The 13745-nt window shown below is 39.3% G+C and overlaps 1 protein-coding gene across 1 annotated transcript in view; it reads right to left on the bottom strand.

The window, feature by feature from the left end:
• LOC106632255 (von Willebrand factor D and EGF domain-containing protein-like) overlaps positions 1-13745 on the bottom strand; it is a 169765-nt gene that overhangs the window by 38795 nt on the left and 117225 nt on the right. The window contains 2 exon segments of the mRNA XM_031057240.1: positions 11296-11462; positions 13282-13420. Of these exon segments, the coding sequence (XP_030913100.1) occupies positions 11296-11462; positions 13282-13420 (306 nt within the window).

The raw sequence follows: 13745 nt of genomic DNA, 5'->3' as shown, positions 1-13745 counted from the left end.
TATGGATCAGGTCCCAAAAAGACAGATCCCTCTGCTGTCCCCCATCTGGGGAGCATTGGAGCAAGGGTGACAGAGAGCAAATTTCTGAGACTCAGCTTTAACATCCCTCACCCAACTGGATGAGGCGCTTTCCACCAGGACACTTCCCATCCATGTGGTGCAGGGGTCCCCCTGCCTGTGACCCGCCAGCCTCTGGTTCTCCCAGCGTTTCCCACTGGGAATTTCACAAATCAGAGCTGTCTCAGCCAGCCCCTGGTTCTTCAGTGCCATCATGGTGTTGCTAAGGCACAGCAAATCTGTAGGATCCAGGTCATTCACAAGGGAATAAAAATGACCACTTAAACTGCTGAAAACAGTCATTCACAGAGAAGGTACTTGACATCTCTTAAACCCAGGGTGAGATATCAACGTTCTGAAATAGAAAAATGCAATATATTTTTTCTCTTCTGAGTTTATGATTTATTTGATTGGAGTGTTTTTTTGTTTGGTTGGTTTTTTTTGTGTTTTTTTTTTTTTTACATTTACAGTCCTTCAAAAAAAGACCAGATCCAGACTGGAATTAAGAGAAGTCATGTCCCTTTCTGACCCCAGCTATTCCTGCAGCACACATTTCACAGCCTGCCTAGAACAGGGTGCACCAGGCTGGTTGCCATATTCCTTAGTGCTGTTCCCCCACATCTCTGCTGGGCTTAGACTTACACACCTTCACACTGTTCTTCCCAAGCCATGTGCCTTGGAGCCCCATCCTGACCAAAACTGGCAGCTGACACTTCAAACACTTGCCTAAGCTGCCTGCAGATATCAGTATTTTATCACCTTTCCATTGCCATGCTTCTCTTCACAGCTGTTAGAGTAAGAAACTTTCCTTTTGGGTTTTAAATATGAGTGTAACTTTATATTTACGTAATGATTTGAGCATCACCATGTAATCTCGAGTGCTTCTCTCTTAATCTAATAAAATGCCCCAAACCAGTCTGATCTTCAGGTGGAGACTGCCTCCTTCTCCTCAAACTCCTCTGGCTGTGGCCACTTCTGCCTGTGACTTCAGAGGATTATGGGCACCTTTAGTTCTGCTTGAGTTACAACTCCTTCAGAATTCTGTGAGCAGCTTAAGGATTCATTATTAACACAATTCAATAAATTTACAATTTGTGTAGTTTTAGAGCTATTAACATTTAGTAGTACCTGCTGTCCAGCCCATTTCTCATTCAGAGGAATGTTGGCAGAGAAATGCTCTTTTGACATATTACACTGTGTGGGTCATCATTTAAAATTTGAGACATCTACCAGCACATAAATCTTATTTAAAATGTCAAGAGAGAGCAGAAAAATTACACTGGTCTAAGAAGTCTTGTTACTAGAGTGCTAAGGATATTCCCATTTCCCTCTGTATGTTTCCATGTTAATATTTGTTTCTGTATTTACTGAGTGAGAAAAGGGAAACAAGAGCAGCTGTCAATAGGATGCTCCAGGGAAATTCTGCTTTTTTCATCAACTCTTAGTTTCCTATTTTATATCATTATGTTCTGGCATTACTTTCTTTTCTACTCAGAGTGTGTTTAATTCCTACATCTCTTGTTTTGCCATCCAGTGATACCCTAATGTCTTCCCTGTCCTAAATATTCAGTAACACAGTTTTGATTCTCCTTTCCTTCCTCTTAAGTATCCAGAAGCTCCCCACATTAAATGCTGAATTCCCAGTCACCATATCTCTTCTCCTACAATCACAAGCAGTAATTCCCAGAATCAATTTCTCACCATCTTTAAGTGAAATACATCTTCAACCTCACAAGTTTTACAAAGAGTTACTTCCAGGATTTTTTGGTAGCAAAAAAAAAAGCATTTCAAAGGCTCATTGTGATTGGGATATTAGTGTAAATTTAGATAGGAGCTTAATTTTTGACCTAATGATCCTTTACATATTTTTTAATTTAAAAAAGTGGAAAGTCAAGTGTGGAGTGCCTCACATCCACACAGCTCAGCAAGAGCAGAGCAGTCACACAAGTCTCTCTCCTTCTCTACAGGAGTATTCAGTCCTTGTGCTCTCAAACCACTTCTGAGATGGGCAAATTTACTCACTTGATGCTTTAATGATGAAATTAAAACGTGAACATCTAGTTCACTGTCCCTGAGCTCTTTCAGCCTGATAGAAAATGAGATTGTGTCGCCGATGTTGCTGTCTGGTGAGCAATTTTCTTCCCCTTCACCTACCAAAATCATGAGCAGCAGGGAATAGTTTGTGGGCTCTGCATCACTCAGCCACTTCTGATTATAACAACTCCTCTGCTCCAGACTCTGTTTGCCAACGTGGCTGCAGCTGCACATACACCATTCCCTAACACCATTCAGAATTTGCAAGGCAAATTTGTCTTGTGCCAATGAAATACAAAATCATTCTGTTTTAACCCAACACTTGTGGGGAGGAGAAAACCTGGGATCTTCAGTCAGCTCACCCACTAAACCTTGTTTAGGAGACTTTCTGTGTTCAGAGTAAATGATTCCCACAAATGGAAGGGGGTCTAGATTCTACTATCAAGGAGAGTTCTAGGATCATTTCCAGTTCTAGGATCCTTTTCCAGTTCTAGGATCCTTTTCCAGTTCTAGGATCCTTTTCCAGTTCTAGGATCCTTTTCCAGTTCTAGGATCCTTTTCCAGTTCTAGGATCCTTTTCCAGTTCTAGGATCCTTTTCCAGTTCTAGGATCCTTTTCCAGTTCTAGGATCCTTTTCCAGTTCTAGGATCCTTTTCCAGTTCTGGGATGTTGAAAACCTATGTGAGTATACGAGAAAATATTGCCTGAGTGCGAGGTAGTGAGTTTGCTTATGTCGCATTAAAGGTCATTTATAATTTTTGCATCATTGTGCAGTTCATTTGCTGCAAGGTTTTCAGAGCAATATAATTGGCATCTCAATATATTATATCTGCTGTCTTTAAAGAAAATGAGGATTCTGAGATGGTTAGCCAGGAAAGAACCAGTTCATGAAGATACAAATGATATTATTGACTGCTTGACAAAGTTTTCAGTCTGATATAAGATATGTCAAGGAGTACATAAAGATTATCCCTTTCATACTGAACAAATACAAAACAATTATTAGAAAGATTTTGCTAAGGTATGGCTCTTTTTTAATAGGGAATATTTTTTCTATTTGTAAAGCTTTTGCAATAGAAAGCTTTGTGATTTAGAGTTTAAGAAACAAAAAACCTTTCATGACGTTTAAGAGATTGTGGAGATTAATTAAAGAGTAATTATGAAGATTACATGACAGAAAAAACTAAGAAGAACAAAGAGTTGGGGCACTAGTAGTGCCTTAGTTTATAATCATTTAAGCCAGATTTCTTATAGATTTAAGTGATCAGCTCCTTTTTTGGCCTCCTGGGGAGATAAGAGTACTATTAGGCCATGAGTTGGAGTCCTAGTCTGACACTCAGGTCTGAAACTGATAGAACAGCTTTAAATATGAAATTTATCCTAATACATTACATTTCCCCCTATTATGTGGATCTGCTTTCCAAATAAGATTCTTGGGACTAGACATCATATACAGACAAAGTGCAGGAAAGTGATTAACACCATGAAAGAAAAATGGGTCTTTGAGGAAAATAATGTATTTTAAGCTCTTTCTTTTCAGACTCTTTGTTGGGGGCTTTCTTTATTTCTTTTGTGATTTTTTTTTCTGCATGTTCTCAGTACAAATTTTATCATCAGGGTCACGAGAGACAGTATTTTAAAATGGTGAAAGAATTACTGATTGCAGATATGAACATGCTCCCCACACAAGGATTTTTTCCCCTTCTCTACCAACAATTTTCTTTATCAGTGCCTTTTTTTTTGATTGCCTATGGAGGTTTATAAACCTGCTATGTTTTTACAAGCAATGTTTTCTCAGACACCTCTTCTACCTTCCAGTTTATTTCAAGATTTAATTGAAAACTTCCCTCATGTGGGTTGGAAAAAACCTCAAGATGTCTTATGTGCTCTCACCCCTGGCACAGGAGCCGTGCTCCTCTCACTGCTTTGTTGCCAGATCTCCTTCCGTGCTCTTTATATTCCTCGGGTCTAACCCCTTCTCTGCTGCTGCTTTCACAAGTGCTCTTCCTGTGCTTTTCTCTGCATTCCCAGCCAAGAAAACAGGAAGAGAAGGAGAAGTGTGGTTGTGTTTCAAAACACACCCTGGATCTCCCACTTAATCTCCTAGTAGGTGATTTCTCACCCTTCCTTTCACTGTCCTTCGTCCATCTCTCAGGTGTGAACTTTTACCCCTCCTCTTTTGTGTTCTGCCTCCTCCAATTACTGGAGCCTGAAACTGCATTATTTCAGCAGCTACAAAGGTGGTGTTAAGATTGAGTTCATGGAACCAAATTATATTTTCTATTCAAGAATTGACAGTATGTTTTACTTCTCAGAAGTGAGATGGAGGGAAAAATTAATAGAAACTGTGTTCTTATCTGGTGATGCCTCGTGGGTCTTCAGACTCTCTCATGGCATGAACAGGTTGATAGATATATGCAAAATAGGCTAAATTAAGGCAGATCATTTCTGAAGCATCCCTGTCTAATACTCTGAAATATCTATGTAGAATCCTTTAGAAGACTAATAATAGATTATAAAGAAAGTTCATTTCTTCAAAAGAAAACCCCTAATATTTCTTCAAAGAAAAAAATAGCTGAAATACTATTTCAGCAAAGAATAAATTACTGAAATACTTCTTTTATTCAATTCAAGAAATAAATGGTCTAAAACAATAATTATGTTGTTTTGGACTGTAAACATATAAAAATTGAGCTATTTTACATATGAAAGCCAAGACACAAAGTGAACTATGCCTTACTGGGAACAAGTAATGAATCTATTTAAAAATCATGTAAGCATGTATAAATACTCTCAGTGAATGCATGCTTTTATGGAATTCTTCACAATTTCAACTGATTAGGTTGACAAGTACCTAGACTTTCTTCCCAATTTAGAAAGCAAAAGGCAAGGGATTACAATGATAAGATTTCAGATGGTGTGGCACAGAACAAAGTAGCTAGTTCTCTTTGACAAAACAAAGGTTGGACTGGATATCTTTTGAGGTCCCTTCCAACGTTGTTATTCTGATTCTCTGAAATTCTAAATCTAACATATTATCAGCATGGGCAATGATTTTCTCCTCCATCCCAGAGGACCAGTTGCCTTGTGTTGGCTATAGGTGGTTGCTGTGTCCCTTCAGGAATGAACCAGCCCCATTCATGTGATGTGTAATATTTGGGGCAAAATTCATGTGATTTGGCAGGGGACATCCCCTGGTTCTGCAAGAAAGTCCTGTGAAGTCCTACTATACCTTTATATACCTGTTCAAAACCAGCAGGATGTTTAGGAACTGGTCCTAAATTTGTCCTGACCATGGTAAATCTGTATATTTCATGCCTATTTTTATTTAAACCCTGTACTGTGTTGTGTTTTGTGCTGCTTCCTTTCTCTTCAAATCCTTCTTTGCTTTATCCATTAGTGGAAAGACTCTTGTGTGGCTTTAATGGGGCCAGGATATTGGTCCAGTCTGAGTTACATCCAGTTCTAAAGGGGCCTTTAAGTGCCTTTAACAAAACAGCAATCTTGTCAAATTTGTGCAAACAGGGCTGGCTCCCTTTAAAAGCTGTGTGCTATTATAGCTGCATGATTAAATGAGCCTGGAAATTCTGAGAAGATAATCTTGCTCTGCTCTGTCAATGCAAAAAAACTACTGAGCCTGTATCCTGTGCAGATTATTTGTTGGAGACTGAGTTGCTATTATCACTTAAAAGTCATGATGGCCCAGTGATTGCTTAAGCAAAAGGTGGCACATTCTTGGTAGGAGAGAAATGTAATCTGTACTTGATATTCTGATTGAATGTAAATATTATTCATGGCATATAGCTGAGTCCTCTTCCCTAGTGGTTTTATGGCTTGGGCTTCATTGGTCTTCTATTGCTGAGCTACATCATTTCCTAAATACATCATCTGTATTGGAAGCACTTAACAAGTTCTGGATTGACAGAGTGTATGGATCAGTGAAGCTGGAGACCATTTATCTTTTAAATTATCTAAACATATTCTTCCCACTGTGTCTACTTTGGTTGTTATGTTTGGGTCATGGCATATACTGTAAAGGTCTCTTGATATTTTTCTGAAAATACTTAATATTTTATGAGGTATCTTTAAGGAGGAGAAAGACATCAGAAAGACTCTCTGTGATTCCCTTTCTGTCTTGACAAGTACAGGAGTGGATTTCCAGTGGCAGTTACAGACTCAGAGGGCAGGAAAGGGTCAGAGCTTATGTCCAAAATGCCACGCCGATCCAGGCCTCATGTGAAGATTACTGGTATGCCATTTGCAAAACTGACTCTTTCATATGACCAAATTTATATGGAATGTCTTTGTGTGGCATTTCTAACCCCACTTCAGTGGCCACTTCATCACATACCCCTTGAAGGAGGCATCTTTACATCATAATTCCTCCATCTGAAAAAAAATATGTACATTTTGTCCTGAAATACACCCCAGCTAGAAACACTGGAACTGTGTTTCTGAATGGGATCAGCAGCTCCCACCATGCATTCCAGGGATGGATTGTGGACACTTTCCATGGCCTGAGTCAGAGCTAGGAGCTGGAAGCCATTGACATTCAATGCTTCCCAGTTTTGGAGCCCAGAGGCAGAGCTGAGAGCTCTTACCACACAGAGGCAGATCAGAGCATCCTCTGCTGTATGTTTAGTGTTTCTGGTTTGTGTTTGCAAGGATCTCAGGCAACCTCTCAGCTGATGGCTGCAGCATCTCCATCCCTGCCTCCACGTGGGCTGTGTAACTCATTGCATAAACCACATCAGGATGGGTTATCTCCTCTTTGCAAAGCACCCTCTGAATGCTGAGCAGTGCTTGCCTTTTATCTACACCTATTGGTACACACACAGATCTCAGATTTAAAAGTCCTGTGTGTGATGTGCCTGCTTTAACAGGGGCTTTTTGTCTCTTCCAGGAGCTGTGCTCAGCTCAGTCCATTAGGGTAATGCTACTTGGTCAGTGGAGTCACTTATGATTTACACTGGGGTAAGTGAGACTGGAAGCTGGGCCTTGATCTTTTTAATGCAAATTCATCAATTCTGTTAGAGAAAAGATGAAAGGAATCTATTACATTCCTCAGTCATCTCTTGAAACAAAATCATTTGATTGGTTCCAAGCAGTAAGAAGTCGTTACTCCTGCAGTTATCTCCAGACATGAAACCTTGAGTTAGTGACCAAAGCTCTTACTAGAGATATTTATTTTTCATGGGTAGTGATTAATGATGAGTGCTAATAATGACAGAAGTGATTTCCAAGTTAAAATGTAAGAATGCAAAACTTAAGGTTAACATGTTCCTCTGGTGTTTGACTGAACAGTGTGTGTTTAAAGACACACACCTTCTTGTACTTCAAAATGTTTTATTCCTCTTTTAAATCCACACCTTGACGTTGATCTGACAGTGGTGCAAATGAGAGGGTGACAGAGGTCTCTCTGATGTAAAATCAAAGTGAATTCAGATGCACAGTGCAGGCACTGGAGGAGTGTGAAGCACAGAGCACGTAAACATAACAAATAGCTGCACATGCAAAAGTACAGCAAGTGCCAAATGTCTACAATACTGCAAATTAACTGCTGTGACAGGAGATCTTGCAGTGCTGCTCTGAATGGGAAAGCAGAACTCGATAACAGAGATCATAAAATCACCCCCTCCCTTGATCTTCAGCTGCCTAAACCAGGAGAGGCAGAAAGAACTCTGAACAAACAATCTTTTACGGGTGATGGATGTGGCACTGCTTTGTCCAGTAAAATTGCTGATTTACTAATAGTTAAAAAATAAATCCTTTGTGATGACACCAACCTCTCTAACCTGCTAAAGCAAGTGCAAACAGATGGGTATCTGTGTGACTGTGAGTGATGAAAGCAGTCTGCAGAAATACCCACAGCTCCTGACGAGAACGGATATTGCAGCGTGCAGGAACATCACCAGCATCCCCATTAGGATATATTCATTTTCTTTGTGCCAGCAATATGACCAATGGTACTGGGTGGTTTGATTTACTAGATCTGCCTCTTCTAGCAAAAAAGCAACAGATATTTTATACAAAAGTGAAATGTGCCCAGGGAAGCCAGGGACAGATTTAAATTCTTCAGGCTTTCCTCTTTATTGCAATGCCAGCAGACTTAAGGGACTTTTGACCCTACTAGTAAATTTTTAAATAAATGTAGGATACCTGCTTTATGGGTCTGAAAGGGACAGGAATAGCTTTTTTGTTTCTGATAGGAGAATCTGTTTAAAAAAAAAAATCACTTCCTTTTATGTGTGAAATTCCATACTGGCTTTTCTTCAAGACTGTTCTGATGTACTTCAAGAAAAATTGCAACCAAGTCTGGTCGGTTTAAAGTGGTACAGACTACAGATATAAGCCAGGTAAAATATGTAAGTGAGAACAGAATGAGGCCCTGCATTTTTAGAGCAGATAAATGTAGCTCAGAAACTTATTTTTAGAGTTACATACTTTGCAGTAAGTCAAGCACTTCAAGAGATGAATACCTATCACATATCAATGCTGAGGAAATGGTACTTTGTTGATTATAAATCAAAATTGAAGGAATTTTTGGGTGCAGCTCATCAAACACTGACTTGGGAAACAATTTTCCTCTGGAATATTTTTCTCCTCAGCAGCCTACCAAGGCAGTTGGGTAATTTTTGTGGTTTTGGTATGAAGAAATGCTTATCCTTTAATCCTTAAATCACTGCAATTGACTATAATTTCATGTGAAAAGCAGCCAATAAAAGTACAAAATAGGGATTAGCAGGAGTATTTTTAGATTAAAATTACTTGAGTTGGAAAGAAGTGGCACATAATCTCAGCACCTTCATGAGCACTGTAGCAAGCTGAAGAGGATTTGTTCTGTTTCATTTGAAGACTGATGGCACAAGTTACAGGGGATAGAAGCTATTATTACAACAGGGAGGATTTCACAATAATCGTAATCCACAACTGTACATAAATTTAATTGAGAGTTAATTCTTTTTTGTCTGATATCTTTTAATCATCAATGCTATACAATACTTCTGCTTCTACTGGCAAAGCACTTGGGAAGCAAAGTTAAACCCATCATCTTGGCCATAAATTAGGACACTCATAAAGCTGCAACAATTGCTTCCATTTCTAAGTATTAAAACAAATGACTACTCTCATTTAACCTTGAGGCACAAGATTCTCATTGCTTGTATTGTGATATAATTCACAGGAGTGAATATAAGCTTCTGTTGGAACAAAAAAAATAATTCCTCTTCATTCCCTTCCTGAAGTGTTCAAGCTGGTATCATTTCCAGCATGAAGTCCTGGCTTAGTTTGCATACTCAAGAGAAAAATGTAAAACAATCCCCCTGCCTCTGATGTACAGCTCACTTTTGAAGGAAGCATGTACTCGTTTCAGGTCCTGATACCTGGGATATTTCTTAAATCTTTGCCTGGAGTTGTATATGGCAGGTATGAATCACAGCAAATGGCAGCTTCTCTCTGCATTCCCCTTTCTAGAACACAGACAAATTTATTGGTTAATGTTTATATAAGCACAGTGTAAGTGTGCCTGATTTACTGTACCAATACCTGCAGCTGTAGAACGTCTGTTCTACTCAACAGCATTTAAAGGACCTTTGGGGTGCACAATGTGTATCCCATTATCCCATTAATGACAGGGCTCAGCTTTGGGCAATAACAGAAAAGTTATTTATATGCACAATGATTTTTTTTCTTCCTCAACCACTTTTACAGCTTCCCCAAGTTATAGAAGAGTCAATAGCTGGCTTAGTGATGCTGGCAGACTAAGTAATACTTTGTACATACCCATTGCTAGGGAGAGAAAAATGTTGAGCTTATTTTTGTGACCTTTATATTCTGAGAACTGGCTAAAATCAATTTATAGTTCCACGAGATTGGATGGTACCTACACTAAGCAGTAAAATTGCTTCCACTTTGATAGAGTGTGTTAAAATATAACAGCAAGGTAACAGCCATTGATTTGGGTACAGAATGGGAAGTGAAGGGGGGCTGGTCAAGTGTAGGAGGTCAGGGAACAATTTGACAGGTTTCAAGCCACTCGGTCTTGAATACTTAGGAAAAAGATTTCAAGGAATCTAACCTGGCAACTACTGTTATTAAGGGAGAAACATGAGCACCCCTGGCAGTAAAAAGGGGACAATCATCCAGAGCATGCCTATGGAACCACACATTGAATTATGGGAATATCATTGAGAGAGAGCAGGATCAGATGACAGCTGTGTCATTGCCACTTTGTGCCTGAGGTCAGGACACAGCTTTTCTTTCACCACAGCAGAAGATCTCTTTTAATGAGGCCTTCTCTTCAGTCCTCAGAGATTAATGGGAGCAGCTGATTTCCAGAGCTCCCCAAGGAACATTATTGCTCAGGCTATGAACAATACCACAGAAATTCTCTAATTATCTGCTGCCTTCACTTGTTTGTATAGTTCTTCTTGCATGACACTTTGTTTATTATTGTCTTCACAGGTCACCTTGTAGAACAGATGCCTTACAGAAGGATTAGGAAGGAAGGAGGGCTGAGTGATACTGGCATGTATCTATCATGTCATGTTCTGATCTTACTGAGGAGGAAATGAGTCCTGCATTCCTGTGCCAGTGCTGTGGCAGAAATACAGATGTGGTGATTCAATACAGATGTGGTGATTTATACCACTGAACAAGTCCTGACAGGAGTAATTCCCCCTCGTAGCAAATGAAGTGGTTCATCTACTGGATTTCAACTCATGGAGCCAGGTATTGCTGAAATAATTCCTGCCAGCTGCTTCTCAGCTGAGAGTGACACAACACAGCCACCAGCACCTGATCCCAGAGTACAGAGTGTTGTGATGCCATGTTAGGTCACACTGTCTCACAGTCTTTTGTTGTCATCTTATTGCAGGGGTTCCATACTGTTGTCTCCTTATCACAAAAGTTTCATACCTTCTTGGTGTTTCCTTGTGGGCAGCTCCTCAGAGCACTGGCTCTTTCTCCTTCACAAAGCAGCCAACTGACTCCAGTTCCCTTCTCAACCAGCTATAGCACTCTTCTTCTCATTGATTACATCTGTGGCCTGTTTAAGTCAGGCCTGTTCCTAATCTTTGCTAACTGGCCCAGCCGCAACTCCTTAGGGGTGAGATTACTTTCTACTCTATCTTTATTTTCTGATATTCTATCCCCCTGCACCTTTCTATGCAAAACCTTTGTACAATTCAAAAAACCAGCACGTACCTGCTCTGGGGACTTTGGTACAGCTCCGACCATTTCCAACAAAGCCCTGAGGGCAGCGGCCACAGAGGTACCCGAGGTAGGGGGGTTTGCGGTCAAAGCAGGGCGCTCCAGGGAAGCACGGCCTGCTGGCACAGCTGGGCGCCTGTGCCACAGCCCCTGCACGGCCAAAACAGGGCATTTATTCACCATTTATCAGATGAAACACATACCTAAAGTACAGCCCAGCTAAAGCTTTGTAACTGCTTTTATTCTTCTCAAGTCTAATTAACGCGAAATGTGTTCGCAAACCTTGAGCCAAAGATGGGAATGTGGCACCTGTGCCACAGCCCCTGCACAGCCAAAACAGGACAGGTCAAGCATTTATTCACCATTTATCAGATGAAACACATACCTAAAGTACAGCCCAGCTAAAGCTTTGTAACTGCTTTTATTCTTCTCAAGTCTAATTAACGCGAAATGTTCGCAAACCTTGAGCCAATGATGGGAATGTCCTGTAGGCACAGTGTAACAGAACAGCTGTTTCTCATTAAAGGAAGATTTATTAGTCCTCTAATTACGTGTTTTCAAGTTTATTACTCGAAGTTGTTTGGCGTTTATCATGTAAAATATAGAAACTGTAATTTTCAGCATAAGTGAAAGCTTAACTGAGTGAGAAAAGGTATTATTTGACATCTTTTTGGTCTTTTGTAATTGGAAGGTAATTATCAAACCTTACAGCACCTATACTGTACTTTTGAAATTACACTGTGAAGTACATATGTTTCTGATCTGGAAATCATCCTTAATGTGTCAAACCTTCTATTACAGAAAACTGCTTTAATTATCTTAGGACTATGTGCAAAATTGAACACTCTGGTAGTATATAATATTTTAGAACTTATGAAGTCGCTAAATAGCAAGTATATATGAACTGCCTGTGAAGTATTTAATAGTGTCAAGGCAGAGAACAGATGATTAATACAATCTTAATGATGATTGTAGATCCTTTTTAATTGCTTCCAGGGAGGTCTCCATCATGATTCTCATGTATTTTCTGCATTATTCTTGGTCTTTACCTACAGTATCATGATATAGGATACCTGCAGGAGGCAGGCTCTGCCTAGGGGTTGGCTGGCCTGGTACAGATATTTTAAAAAAAGAGGGTAAGAAAAAAACTCCTTCTATTTTACATATAAAATATGTTATTTTTACATATAATATATGTGTATAATATAAACATATATTTATTATATATATATGTTATATTATATAGTATATATAATATATATACACTAAATATATACTATATATATATAATATAGTATACACTATATATTATATAGTATATATATAATATGTATACACATATACATATATATTTACATATATGTTATTTTTACATATATTTATATATTTATTTGTTGTCTCTGTACAACAGACATGACCAATCTCAATTTTTTGCTGCCTGCTTTCACTGGAAAATCAATTAAATGCAACACTCATTAGAGCAGGACCAACACACGCGTGGTGCAGGTGCACACCCATGTCAGAGTGCTGCACCTCTGGGAAAAGCTACTGCCACAGGCAAGTTCATTCCTCGAGTTGATCTCATGATTAAAACTCAGTAGCAATTCAGTGGCTGCCCATTAAATACTGAAATAAAACACCAGCATCACTTGGTCATGGCAAGCTGGCGTAAGCTCTCACTTTTATCATCTTGCTTTGCGCTGATCACTGCAGTTTGGGGTGGTTTTGTCCTACCTCAGAAGTGGTGATGTCTAATTAAGCCTGACCACTCTGACTGTTATTGTTGAAATGCTTCCCCTCCATGTCAATTTGTTTAGCAGCAGTCCACAGTCTGATGTATTGAGTGGTTTTTTCTAACTCAAATTTTCTTGTGTTACAAACAGCTAGTTTGTGTTTACTGTTAAAGTGTTAAAATTAATGATCTCTGAATCCATAATCTTTCCCAAATGAAAAAGATTTCATATCCTTGTACACCTACCTTGCCTATCACTTATGTTAAAATTCTTAATTACAGGAGAATCCTTTGTCTCCAAGGATTGCAGTGGCTGCTTAACCTTAGTCCTGTTCAATTCACCTTTGCCATTGCTTAAAGCTTCTGTAACATCAGCAGCAAGCACAGCTGTGGAAAATATCACAGAGACAAAAACAAGGTGTTAGAGCTCAGCTGTGATTGATGATAAAAAGCCACAGCAACAGCAAATCAGGTAACTTGGCACAAATTTACCCTGGAAGCCTACAAGCAAATAAAGGCAGATCAGGTGGGTCCAGCTGCTGGCATACAGCAAAGCTTCAACCAGTTATAGGAGAAATTATTGCCCTGAAATTCTGACTCTTTACATATATATTAAACAATACAATGAGCTGTTTCTCACTTTAGAAGCTACAGAACAACTTCAATCCTCCTTCTCTTTATACTCACTTAGACAAGGAAGGTAAGAGCAGGA

Source organism: Geospiza fortis, unplaced genomic scaffold, assembly GCF_000277835.1.
Source record: "Geospiza fortis unplaced genomic scaffold, GeoFor_1.0 scaffold112, whole genome shotgun sequence".
Classification (NCBI taxonomy): Eukaryota; Metazoa; Chordata; class Aves; order Passeriformes; family Thraupidae; genus Geospiza; species Geospiza fortis.
Note: the sequence above shows the minus strand (reverse complement) of the source record. Positions and strands in the feature narration are given on the sequence as shown.